Source organism: Pituophis catenifer, unplaced genomic scaffold (genome assembly GCF_029215685.1).
Source record: "Pituophis catenifer annectens isolate HBS135680 unplaced genomic scaffold, rPitCat1.0.hap2 SCAF_6, whole genome shotgun sequence".
In the NCBI taxonomy this organism is placed as follows: domain Eukaryota; kingdom Metazoa; phylum Chordata; class Lepidosauria; order Squamata; family Colubridae; genus Pituophis; species Pituophis catenifer.
The window spans coordinates 30,133,350-30,147,727 of record NW_027256886.1 but is presented as its reverse complement, the minus strand read 5'-3'; the positions used below and the strand labels follow the sequence as shown (position 1 = coordinate 30,147,727).

At 37.8% G+C, this 14,378-nt stretch overlaps 1 protein-coding gene across 1 annotated transcript in view; it reads right to left on the bottom strand.

The window, feature by feature from the left end:
- DOCK10 (dedicator of cytokinesis 10) overlaps positions 1–9,127 on the bottom strand; it is a 156,908-nt gene extending 147,781 nt beyond the window's left edge. The window contains exon 1 of the mRNA XM_070945998.1: positions 8,975–9,127. Coding sequence (XP_070802099.1) covers positions 8,975–9,127 — 153 coding nt within the window. The remainder of the gene's footprint in view (positions 1–8,974) is intronic.
- Positions 9,128–14,378: the final 5,251 nt, after the last annotated feature.

Here is a 14,378-nt window from a genome sequence, read left to right as displayed (position 1 = left end):
AGAAAACGGACTCTGTTAAATAAAATAAAAGCTACAGTATCCCTTCAGACAAAGTGGAAATTTGGCTGTGATACAAAATCCCTAATCAGTTTATTTACCCTGATGGAGCAGGGAACCAGGATGATGAAAAATAGCCAATTGGTGGTCTAGAAATTTAAGAAGTATTGTTGAAACAATGCTAATTTGTATGTCTCCATTGGAAGACATTGGAAGCAAGATAGCCATCCTGATCTCCAGCTGATATTCTAAATGGCCTGCTTTAACACAAAACATATTAGGTTGCAGCATGGATTGAAATGTACTGGCTGCCAGTATAGGTGAAAGAGCATCTGGTATGGTCAGCAGTATTATACACTATATAAAGATCAAAATGTTAAGTGATTCCCTCTCATTTCTTGTGTTGATAGTTAATTTGAACCATAACATTTTATGAAACTCAATACAGCAGCATAATAGCTTGTTATATTCTGCCACGGTTTGGGATAGCATCCTCTCCTTCAACAGTTCCTAGAACAAAATTAAATTTAAGCTAGAATAATTTAAATTTAAGCTGGAATAATTTGTCCATCTCTTCGCTTTCCACTGCAAGCCATTCTCTTTTTCTTTTCTCAGGTTTTCCTTTCTAGCAAAAGAATAAAAAACTGAAGGACAGCACAAAGATCATTTTGATGCTTTTCTGACATTTAAACAGACCTGAAACTGTTCTAAATGTGTATAAATCAAAGGGCAAAGCATATCTATTTCAAATGTCACACATTTGTAAAGCAATATATAGAGACTATCCAAATCAAAATGTAAAAGGAATTTTGGAGCCTAGAGTAACCCAGAGGTTCAGACATTAGTCATCTACCCACTCACTCACAGTACACTGAGATCTTTTTTGATTGTTTCTTTCTGTTCCAGGTCTTCTTTTTGTTCTTTTTCCTGTAATAATTTCTCTTTCTCCCCACACTTGTTATGTTTTAATATTTAGACTGAGTTGTCTTGTTTCCTCACTCATGTCTTTTATTCCTTTGAAAAATAAATTTATTCTCTAGAATAAGGAGTCCTGGATAAAACATAGAGATAACTGACTGAGTTGAAAAACTAAGCAATTTACGAAAAGTACATTCTTGCTTCTAGTTGGTAGTTTTGAAGTTTGGTTCCAAAATCCAGAAGTTATGTATATGTGTAAAGATTTCAAATACAGTATTTTTTAAATACTGGATATATTCTTGGGAAGGTAACGTAATATGAAAATGACAAGGGCTTCTTGAAATTTATTTTGATAATGTAATCTGCTAAACCAGAAACTAGTTAAAACCAAATTGGAGAAAGAGTACTTGACTCAAAAAAGGGAAAGGCCATGTAATTGCAATTTTCAAAATTTTTGTAACGTTCGTAACAATTATTTAAGCATGAATCTGTATTGAATGGACTGAGAAACACATTTTGTATATAAAAATTCTAATTATGATTCATGATTGCATAAGGAAACATACAAGATGCATCTGATATAAGCAACACTGTTCAAACTAGTGATTCATTACATTGCTAAGGTTTGTGTAGATAGGTTATAAGTCACTGGTAAAGTCGCTTTCCTTGTTCGTTACAAACAGACTGTTGAGATTAGTGTTCAAGTATAGTTCTGCCACAAGGTTCAATGCAAGAGACAACAATCTGCTATTAGAAACATATGGACGAGAGCAAATCAGGCATTATATTCCACATGCTTACATGCTCTAAATGTAACCTCCTGTAGACTTGAATGGCACGTAGTACAGATTGTCCTTGATGTACAACTGTAATGGAATCTGCCATTGCGGTCATAAGACACAATGGTAATAAAACAGGGTGGTCATGTGACCAACATAATTTTACAATAATTTTTGTGACAGTCATTAAAGAAATGCTGCGGTCATAAAAAAACCAAATGGTTCACTGTGGGCGCTGTTTTGCCAAAACCAGAATTAAATGCTAGATTTTGGCAAAATAATCATTAAAAATGTGGTTACATAACCACAGGATGCTGCAAATGGCCATTAATGGAGTCTGGAGTAATGGAATCACATGACCAGAGAGGATGCCCAGACGATTGTAACTTTGGAACAGGTTTGTAAATCGAGGATCATCTGCTCACAGATTAATTGATTTAACAAAGATCATCTACAACTGCTGCTGGCTGGGGGATTCTGGCAGTTGAAGTCCACCCATCTTCAAGCTACCAAGGTTGAAAAACACTGATCTACAATAAATGCTCTGTATGTAATGCTATACAAAGTTAAGTATGAATAAGTCAATTTGAACACAGTAAAACAGTTTAGTTCAGAAAATTCTTTATGTCACTTCCTTAATAAAGAAGTAAATATTTTGGGATAAGTGTGGGACTACACTTAACATTAGATAGGGCAAAGGATTCAATGAATGAGGCATTAATTCAAAGTAGTCACGGTCATATGTACACGGGAGAAACAGAATTTTCTTTTTCTTTCAATTATTTTCCTTGGTTTTATAAAGAAGCAGGCAGGTTAACCTATGTTAAACCTGTGTTAGTAATTTTAGTGTAAATACTAATTGATTCATTATTTCAAGACAATGGGGTCTCTTACTGATTCTGGTCTGTTATAGCTACAGATTATTCTGTTGATATAAAAAAAATCAGGCTGCAATTACTTAATATGTTGACAATCATCCGTTAAAATAAACTGGGACAGATCAGGACAGAGAACGATTATAGGTATTGTAATCCTCCAAGGATATGGTAATGTGGGCTGAAATAGGACCATAACAGGCAGAAGGAAGTCTGATGAGCAATGCTGGGGGGGAAAAAACTGCATATTGATGCAGTTCCCTTTTTCTAAGGTAGTTTCCCCTGATGTAAGCCCAAGTAGTTAAATTCTTGGCCTGCACTTGCTGTTGGTAAACATTATAGCTATCTACGGTAAGATCATTCAGCAGATAACCTAGTGACTGATAATTGAATAAACATAGCAGATACTATGAAGATCTGGCTAAGGAGAAATGAGGATGTCAAGTTTTCTAAAATCTGCCTTCGTTCAGTTTCGGAGCCTGCTGGAGCTCTAACTCCAACATTAGAAGAAGGATCAACTCTAATTGCACATGAAAGCCTTCTAGTAATTCTTAAAAGCTATTTCCCTTGAGCAGCTTTAGTCTTTGAATCCTTGGAAAGGGATCCAATGTAGTTCACAAATGATGGGCTTTTTGGAGGAAATTGCAGACACAGCCCAGATGGATCTAAATCTGCTCTTTATTTCAGAACCTGTAAGTCATATATAGGAAGACATTAACATCTACCCTTTACTGTGTCAGATCCCTTTCTTCTCAAACTGCGATTCACTGACATTGAACACCTGCATGAACAGCAATGAATGATCGCAATTAACATAGCACTTGTCTTTAACAGTTTAAAGCAGTTGCAGTACAGGTAGTTCTCGACTAATTTATCAACTGCAGTGATTCATTTAACAACTGTGGCAAGGAAGTTTGTAAAATGGGGCAAAATTCATTTAACAAATGTCTCACTTAGCAACAGAAATTTTGGGCTCAATTGTGGTCGTAAGTCAAGGACTATCTGTATATCCCATTCATGTGTAAGATGTTTGTTCCCTTCAGATCTCACTAATATACTGCTGGTTTTTCTGTGTCAACATACAGTACATCATTCTATGCTTATTTATACTGAGCTGCATATCCCACTCTGAAGCTTATTCACGCCATTTGGAGTGAGCTTTTGGGAACTGTTGTGAATAATGTCCTTCATTCCCTTCATAAAACAAGCCCTCCCAGTTTCTAATGTCAGTCAGGCTCAGATTTCGCAATATTTGAATTCACTTTTTTATGTGAGAAAGATGCTTGCTGCGGCATGTAGAAAAAGACAGATTTACACCAGCCTCTCCCTCTACTGTTTCGTCTGAAAATGAAAGGTAGAAGTGTGCAAGTAAGAAACTGTATACTAATGTAGAGAGGAAAGAATGGAAATCGGTATCCTTTCAGCACAAGATAAATGTCTAGAAAAAGAAAATAATTCAGGTAAATTGAATCAAAGGGAAAATGTGACTCACAGATCTTAGTTGGGAAGAAACAGGTAAATGTCTAACTAGAAACCACACTAAGTTGAAGATATCTATTCTATGCATCATTGTTTTCCCTGCACATTTTAAGACACTATATCATTTTGGAGTAAATCTTTAAAGTAAATCTTTAAAAGAGTAAATCTTTTAAAGCAACTTTTCTTTCATTAGAAGGAGATCAGTGCCATCTGGTGGTCTGCCAGATTCTTTATATTTGCTTGTTTGTTTATTTATTTAAATATACCTACCTCCAAGTCTACTTTAACACAAAGTACAATTCAGAATGTAAACAATGTTCTATTGAATCCTTTTCTTCTTTCATCAGTTTGCGGTTGCTAGCTTTCCAATTTGTAACAGTCTATATCACATGTAGAAGGAAAGCTGTGTACAAAAAGTGATTTTTTTTTCACACTTATGATCATTGCAGCATCCCCATGGTCAATGATAAAAATCTGCATGCTTGGCAGCTAGTTCACATTTATGATGGTTGCAGTGCAGTGGTGGGATTCAAGTAATTTAACAACCAGTTCTCTGCCCTAATGATTTCTTCCAACAACCAGTTTGCTAAACTGTTCAGAAAGTTAACGACCGGTTCTCCCAAACTGGGGCAAACTGGCTGAATCCCACCACTGTTGCAGTGTCCACGGGTCATGTGATCACCTTCTGACAAGCAAAGTCAATAGAGAATCCAGATTCACTTAACAATAGCAATAGCGCTTAGACTTATATACCGCTTCATAGTGCTTCACAGCCCTCTCTAAACAATTTACAGAGTCAGCATACTGCCCCCAACAATCTGAGCCCTCATTTTACTGACCTTGGAAGGATAGAAGACTGAGTCAACCTTGAACCGGTGAGACTTGAATTGCCAAAGTGCTGGCAGCCGGAGTCAGCAGAATTAGCCTGCAATGCTGCACTCTAACCACTGCGCCACCATGGCTCAGTAACAACCGTGTTACTAACTTAACAACTGCAGTGATTCACTTAACAACTATGGCAAGAAATGGTCAAAGTTCACTTAACAAACGTCTCACTTAACAACATAAATGTTGGGCTCAATTGTGATTGTAAGTTGAACACTACCTGAATATAAAACTACAATTAAAACATTCTCACCATCACAATTTTAAGTTCTTTTTTTTAAAACATTTGACATCTATAAATTTGCAACTATACAAAAATGCAGCTTTTTAAATATGAAGGTTGTGTGATTATTCAGCTGTTCACTGAAAATTAGATCTCAAATGCAAAAGCATCAATTATCTTAAGATGGCTAATAAACTATTTCTGTTTTCAAAGGAGACAGAATGGATTATAATAAGAAATTTCTGACCCAAAGCCTTACACTGTTTCAGGCAACTTGTTGTTTTAGAAGGAGTTGGGTTGAGAATGTTCCAAAACTAGCTAGAGTTCTGAAGATCTTTGTAAAAGTATAATATTGCTTTGAAGATACCTGTAAGAATATAATATCAGTTATTTATGTTCACAGGCTGAGTCCATTTCAGCAGTGAATGGAAAATGTGTTCTCTTATGGGAGTGGAAAGTGTTTCCATAAGCAGCACCGTAAAAGGTGTGATTCTGGCTGCAAATAACTTGCTAATGATCCCACAATTGGTTAAATGACTTTTAAGGGGCAAAAGAATGTTTTAAGCCATGCAAAAACTGAAAGCGTTCATTGTATCTCTTAACTGTCCTGAAAACTGTTTTCAAAAGTCATTCAGTCTTTATTTTGAAATGAGCAGCATAAATGAAACAGTCAAACTAACAAAATAAATGCAAGTCAGAAAGTAGTATTTCAACTGACTTCCTAGATATAAATATAAAATATTGTGACAAAACACTACTAACCTAAAGCTACGAATCTAAGAGTCATAAATCATAAGATTATTTAAAGCTAAAGCAAGCTTAAAACTAAACATTCAATGTTAAACTATAAAGAGGATGATATTGGTAACGCTGACACTCTTTAAAACTGCTGCATAAAGTCAAGGGAGAAACATAAACCTCCTTGGCAGGAAGTGTACTTCAACAGAATCTTTTCTGTCCATCAGTTGATATGTTTATCTCATACAATGAGTGAAATAATTAGATATCAATTCCCACTATTTTTTAAGACAGTCTAAAGAAATTTAGTGACCTATAGTGGGTTGACATGTGATTGGTTGAAGAAAATAATTTGCATATAAAAGATATCAGTATAGTTTGAATATTTTACTATATGAAGATAAATACAATGAGATTTAAGCTCTCAATAAATCCCATAATTTAGAAGAATAACAGGCAATGTATCTATAGCTCCTATGCCACATGGCACATACAGGATGCCATAATAGGGTGTTTTCTTATGTCTGCCTTCTAAAACAGCTAATGGCAAGGCTATCAGATTTCAAACGCTTACAGGTTTAAACCGAAAAGAATCGCTTCTTAGAAATATGTTTCTGGGCATGTGAGACTGATCTAATTATTTTTCCATGACCAGAACACGTTTTTGGCCTGCTTGTATCCCAGAGAGATTTTCCAAGAGAATATATAAGAATATAGCTTTCCATTTGGCATTGAAATTATCTTCTACTGTCACAAGAGTCAAAATGATGGATAAAAATATTAATGTTAACCAATAAGGAAAACAACCAAGCAAACAAACACATATTGGAGTCAAGCTTAATTACTCCAGGCTTACAGTACTCCAGGCCTTTGAAACACTGAGCTGGAATTTAGAAGATAATTCTTTAAAATGTTGACTGTGCATTGTATAAAAACTGAAAGCATATTTTGACAGAAATTAGTTTTAATGCAATAGGGATAAATAGGTGACCCTAAATTAATATTCCAATTACCAAAGATGATTTGGACTACATAAATGAGCACTTCTCTCATTGGAGGCCTGAAAGGCAATTTCAAGATATTTAAATTAAAATACCTTAATTTGTTCAGTTTCAAGGCCATTGGTTACTACCGGTGAATTCTGGAATACTTAGCAAACAACAGTAGTTTTGTCTTTGCAGTGCTAATTCTTTATTTTACAATGTGTAAAAAATAATCATTCAACATATTGGTTACCATTTTAAGATCCTACTTCCAAGGATTATAAAAAAAATGAATCATAAAAACTGGGGAAAACCAGAATGGAACCTGATTAGGGACTGAAGACTAAAACATATAAAGAATAGTTTCTGGAATTGGGTACATCTAGTTTAATGAAAAGAAGGACTATGGGTGACATGATAGCAGTATTCCAATATCCCACAAAGAAGAGGGAGTCAAGCTATTCTTCAAAGCACCTGGAGGGAAGACAAGAAGTAATGGATGGAAACTAATCAAGGAGAAAAGCAGCCTAGAACTAAAGAGAAATTTCCTGACAGAACAATTAATCAGTGGAATGACTTGCCTCCAGAAGTTGTGAATGTTCCAACACTGGAATTTTTTAAGAAGAGATTAGATAACCATTTGTCTGAAATGGTATAGGGTTTCCTGACTGAGCAGGGAGTTGGACTAGAAGGCCTCCAAAGTCCCTTTTAACTCTGTTTTCTGTTATCCTAGAAAACAAGATACCAGGAGGCATTTGGGATAAGATAAATGGCATTGAATTGCTAATGAATCATTCATATGACAAATCTTGCTGCACTTTAATACAAAAATTTTTTTATCACAAATATTTTTGTGGTATTGCCCGCTTAATAATGAAGTGAACTATCAAAAATTGACAGCATATATTTATTATGTCGTAATATATGTAATATAATTAAATTGTATCAAGTTTTTTTTTTGTTTATTTTTCTCCAATAGATACAGAGGTTGCTGCTGAAAAGAAGTATAATGTTACAAAAGCAAAACAGAAAGAAAGAACAATGATGACTGAGGCCTTGCAAGTGCTGTGTGTGACAATGAAGGGTGACAGACCTGGGAGGCTTATTTTGTCAACTTCCAGCCCAAAGCATGATCCCAAACTAAAGGTTCTCCAACAGATGGCTCTCTACTCTTAAATTCAAACATCCAGCCAAGGCGAATTCATCATCTCAACTGGCAACTAGGAAGTTCCTTCTACTATGAAAACATACCTAGGATTGCACTGCAGTGCGGCTCATTTTTGAGCAACTCAAGACTGTTGACCACAGAACTGCACCTTCCTCATTCTTCCTGCTGTTAAAAACATACTGCCTAATTCTCTGTTTTTCTGGGTGGGGGTATGTGCATATTTAAATTATATTCCATAATCATCTAATAATAATTCAATAATACCCATGTTTCCCAGAAAATAAGACCCTGTCTTATATATATATATTTTTGAACCTTGAAATAAGCACTTGGCCTTATTGCCATGCGCTCAAAAACCAGATTGGGTTTATTATCAGGGGATGTCTTATTTTGGAGGAAACAGGGTAATACTGAGCTGTTGGCATTGTTGAAAAAAACAAGGAAGATGACTGAAGGACAATGCCTTCTCATCATCAGAGGGATGCGCCATACACCCTCTGGATTGCAGGCATAGCACAGTAGTGAGAGAGCATTGGCTTTCTACACAACCCTCTAAACTCAATCCTCTGCAGGCGTGCAGCGAGAGCTGGAAATAAAACCTGCCTACCAGCTGCTAACCCGTCTTTCTGGACAGTACTGGAGAGAGCACTACTGTCATCGGTCCTGGAGGGCTTCTGTCATCGGCCCTCTCTCCAACCTGCAATCCTCCCCGTTCACAGCGACCATCCCACCACCGTGACCGTGCCCAGCCTTGCGACCTCGCCCCAAGGCTGTGTAGAGGAGGGCAATTGCCTGAGCGACCTTAATCTCCCTTCTCTCCCCCCCACCCCCCACCCCGCGCCTCCCTAACAGCGGAGTGGCGACAGATTCGTTCGGACGCTTCTTCGCGCCTTTTCCGCGCTCCCCGGAAGAGAAGAACTGGAACTCACCCTCTTGTGGAAGCGGCTGCGATTGGCGCTGCTCGTGGTGGCGGCGGCGGCGTCGCCGGCAGTGGCGGTAGCAGCGGCGCTCTGGCGAAGCTCAGTTGCCATGCTCGGTCTCAGCAAGCTCCGAGTGAACCTCCGCGTCTTCTCCCCGGCCATCTGCGCCTGAGGCAGAGCCTTTTTCTTAAACGGGTGACTAAAGGCGAGACGCTGTCAGGAAGCGGAACCTGGGACTTTCACTTTTTCCCCCAGCCCAGCATGATAGCCCACCACCCCCGCAAAGGGACGGATGGGCTTGTCAAGGGGGCGGGCGGGGAGGGTGGAGGAGAGGAAGGCGAGAAGCCGTTCGAGAAGTCCCGACCGCGACGGGAGCAGCAGCAGCAGCAGCAACAGGCGGCGAGGCGCTCCGGAGAGCGGCTTTGGGTGAACGACATCCGGAGCCTTCCCGCAGTTCTTGCAGAAGGCTGGGTTTGGGGCTGCGAAGAGGCTGAGCTCCGTTACCATCGCCATCTCATGCGATCAGGGAGGGAAGGGGGGGGGCGTTCGTCAAAGTCGACGGGGCCGTGCGCCAAATCGCAGGCAGGCGAACCAAGGAGCCCTCGCCGTTTCCAAATGCATTTTCCTTACTGCCACATATCAAGCGAGTAATAGGCTGTTCTTTCAACACCATTGCTTTGCTCGCCCTCCTCCTCCTCCTCCTCCTCCGGCTTCGTTTCAGCACTTCTAATGTGCCACAGGGGACAGATGGCGCCCACCCAGGATGTAATCTGCTGTGGTCTGTGCTGAGCACTGAGCTTCAATGTCAAAGCCTTCTTCTGGGGGTTTCCAGACCAAGCTCTTATTTCCCAATTTGCAAAATGTTGGCAAAACTCGGGATCTCTGCTGGCATCCATCCTGTTTTCTCACTATTGTTTTTTTCCCTTCTTTTCCTATATAGCGTGTATGTGTGCCTTCCGAAGTAGTGCAAGATCGGAAGATGTGGAGAGAACTGGCCCATAGAATCGCCAAGAATTGGACACAACTGAGTGGATAACATCATCATCATCATGTATGCCTTCCAGTCAGTGTTCACTTGAGATAACTGCATGGATAAGTTCCTGAAATTCTCTTGGCAAGATTTTTTGGAAACGATTTGCCATTGCCTCCTTCCTAAAACTCAGAGGGAATGACTGGCCCAAGGACACCCACCTGGCTTTGTGCCATAACTAGAACTCTGACTAGAACTCGTGGTATCCTAGTTTCTAGCCTGATGCCTTAACCATTACACCAAACTGTTTTTCTGTTCAATAATAATGCTAATAAAGTTAAAGAAGAAAAGAGAGAAAGCCCATTGTAGTTTAATTAGACAGTCTTTCCCTGGGATCCCACCATTGTTTCCTAGAATATTTTCTCTGTATGCCAAAATATATAAACTAAGTAATAGGAAGTACCTATTGTGCTGAATTCTATCAATATGGGATACAAAGCAATGGAGATGTGTGAACCCATAAATGTAATGTTAATTGGAATGCTTGACACTCATACTAACTAGCAACTCATTTGTTCCCATTTTGTTCAAATCTCCATAGACATCAGAAGGAAGTTCTGTTGACACTTAATCCTTGGAGGGATGAAATGTTGGTGAAGTAGATTAGGCATTTTCTTGCACAGATCCATAATAAATAAAATAGTATATCAATAAAATAAGGTAATTAGGTAATTGTTTAATATTTAATATAATATTGTTTAATATTATCTAAATATTATTTTCTCTACCACCCTAAAGATACAAATCCCCAGAGTATTTGTAGGAGGAAAAAGGAGAATTATGTCAGTTTGGTGTAATGTTAAAGTGCAAGACTATAAACTGAGAGACTGTGAGTTCTAGTCCTGCTTTAAGCACAAAGATACCTGAATGGCCTTGACCTAGTCCCTCTTTCTCAGCCTTAGGCAGGAAACAATGGCAGACCCTACTGAATTTTTTTTCCAAAGAAAAAAGAAATCATTTCTTTCCAAGAAAACTTCATGCAGTCGCCAGAAGTCAAAAACTGACTTAAAAGTGTGTGTGCCCTCCCCATCCCGCACACACACATGTGTGTGCGTACACACACACACACAGACAGAGAATAAAAGGCGAATTACTGAAAAGTCTTTATTTGCATATATCCATCAGGTCTTCAGCAATAATTTTCAACTTAAGCATTTGTTTAGTGACCATGCAACGGCACTGAAAAAAGTGACTTATGACCATTTTTCACACTTGGAATCATTGCAGCCTCTTCAGTGATCAAAACTTGGCAACTGGCATGTATTTATGACTGTTGCAGTGTCCTGGGATCCAATGATCACCTTTTGTGGCCTGATCAGTCAATGGGGAAGTCAGATTTACTTAATAACCATGTTACTAACCTAACAACTGCACTGATGCACTTAACAACTGTGGCAAGAAAGCTCATAAAGTGGGGCAAAATTCAACAATGGAAATTTTGGGCTTCATTGTGGTTGTAAGTCAAGGACTACCTGTACAATGGAAAAAGTTAAATGGGGGGGCTAGATACAATAACAATTGCATAGGTGTATCAAACATGGTATTGAAAGAGATTTCATAAATCGTTCCATCTACGTGGAGCTGGAGTCAAGTACTGTTACACTGGAAGGGAATATACTGTATGTTACAACCTCATTGCTAGACTTCTATTGTCTTACAATAGGTTTCTACTAGGTAAGCTAAATTTCCTGACATCCTAATTTGTACAGCTGGAGAGTTCTTAAATCTCCACTGGAGACTTCTTCCTTCAGCTCAGGAAATTAGAAAGGGAGATATAGTTCAGGCTCAAAAATCCAGAAAGACAGATCTTAAGAAGCTTTGTGCTTGTTCTGAAACACAAGGACTAACTATATAACTACATTAATGCACTTGGATAAGACTTGAATGAGGCATTCCCATGTAAAATTAATGAAATTATATAAAAAGCTGTCTTGGGTGAAAAAATATAGGAATGTAAAGAAAGAAAGCATACCAAATAAAAGCAGTATGTTAGCTTGTGTTAGATTTGTGGTTTGGATTTTTATAAACAATAATTGATAATTGAACCAATTACCAGAGAAGTAGCGAGATACATTGGATGCATGTAAGCAGAGCTTAGGCAGCCTTCTGCCGTGGACTTTATATTTGGATGAATTCCTGCACTGAGTAGCGGATTGACTCAATGCCCTAAACGGTGTCTTCCATTATATTATTATTATATTCACAACAGTATGAAATAACAGTTGCCAGTTATTTAGCTGGTATCAGCCTTCACATCAGGGGTGAAATCCAGCAGGTTCTGGAGAACCAGTAGTAGAAATTTTGAGCAGTTTGGAGAACCAGCAAATACCACCTCTGGCTGGCCCCAGAGTGAGATGGGAATGGAGATTTTGCAATATCCTTCCCCCAGGAAGGGGGTGGGAATGGAGATTTTGCAATATCCTTCCTCTGCCATGCCCATCAAACCACGCCCACAGAACCGGTAGTAAAAAAAATTGGATTTCACTACTGCTTCACATGCATCAAGTTCTTCCCAAGAACCTCCTACGATGTTCTAATGTATTGGCATAGTACTGTATATTTGCAGATTAAAGCAATGTGGCTTTTTGCAATTGTCAGATGGAAATTGTATTAATGTGTAGATTTCCTAAATGCCGTCCAAGATTTTTTTGGTATGGCACCAAGTGTGCCAATAACCATTGAGACCACCATGGCTGATTTATATCATAATCTTTCAACTTGATTTGATTTTCAGATATTTTCTGTTTTTCTCCAATTCTTTGTCTTTTACTATACTATGCTGCAGTATTTCCAAATCAATTATTCACACTTTGGCAACTGTCCTAGTGACTGTCATTGTTTATAATCAGTTTATGCAATCTTCTTACATGAGCTGAATATATGATCTCCTTTTTCTTCTGCTTCTTTGCACAATCTGCACTCTGAATCATTTGATGATTTTTTCCCCCAGTTCTGGCCTTGATTGCATTAGCTTAAATAGCTTGTTCTTGCACAGCCAAAATTATGCATTCAGTTTCCTTTTTTTAATGCCCCAGGTATAAGACAGTGCTAGGTTATCTTTATCCACTCTTCCCTGATTTTTTGTAGAAATGGACCATGTAGTGCTTTTCATTGCCAGCATTCTGTTTGTGGGTTTATTACATTATTTTGATATTCATATTTTGTTTCCTGTACATTCAGTAAACTCCAAAGTTTAATTTGCATCAATGCTTGTTCTTGGCTGTCATTTAGATAATCAACCAATGCACACTTTCCTTCATCAGATTATTTGACCTGGAGTAAACCTCTGTCTCCATTTCTGAGGAGCAGGTATGAATATCACTATGCGGACATATAATGCATAATGAATTGTCATCAATTTTCTTGGGTTTGGGTCCAAATTGTCCAGTTCAGCTTGTATCTAGTTAATAATTCCAGCACTGCTTTGTACTACAGATATTTATAGCTTAATGATGTTTCCACCATTAAATTTTGTCTTTAGCTTTTTTTAAAAAATTTTGGAAATATTATTTACTAATTATATCCTTAACTTGTCCATGCTTAATGGTAAACCTACATGTAAAATGCCCAGGTAGTTGTAGAGTCCTATTGACTCCTGATGATTTGGCCATGCAGCATTTCAATTCCATTACTATTTGTAATTTTACCCTACTATAGCATTTTTCTTTAGCCCAAATTTTACTGCCATATCTGTGCTAAATATTCTTACATTGTTTAACAATTATGGTTGTTGTCAGCCAGATGTGTTTAGACAGGATTTGGCATTTTTATCCACCTATGGAGTTGTTCCCAAGGTTCTGAGATTGGCCAATATTTTTGTTTGATGGTGTTAGAGGTATTGTTGCAGGATGTAAGCTATTACAAGTAAAGCTACTTTTTGCAATTGACTGTTGATGATTTTGTCAATGTATTATTATTATTATTTTTTATATGGCCATCTACCTTACGTAAAATGACTTTGGATTATGACTGTAGCCGCTTCTCAGAAGTTGCTAAATTTATTGTTATTATTTATTAATTCATATCCCTCCTGTCCAGGACAAAGATTCTGCACTTAAATATAAATGTCATTTTTCCCAAATACATGTTGGTTATATATACTGCTCAAAAAAATAAAGGGAACACAAGCAGAAGACATCCGAGATCTGAATGAATGAAATAGCCTTATTAAATACTCTGTTCTTTACATACAGTAGTTTATACACTGCTCAAACAACTAAAGGGAACACAAAACTACTGTATGTAATGAACAAAGTATTTAATAAGGCTATTTCATTCATTCAGATCTCGGATGTCTTCTGCTTGTGTTCCCTTTATTTTTTTGAGCAGTATATAAGATATTGTTATAATTGTTAGCTTTTCCTTCTTTCAACTAAACCTCTC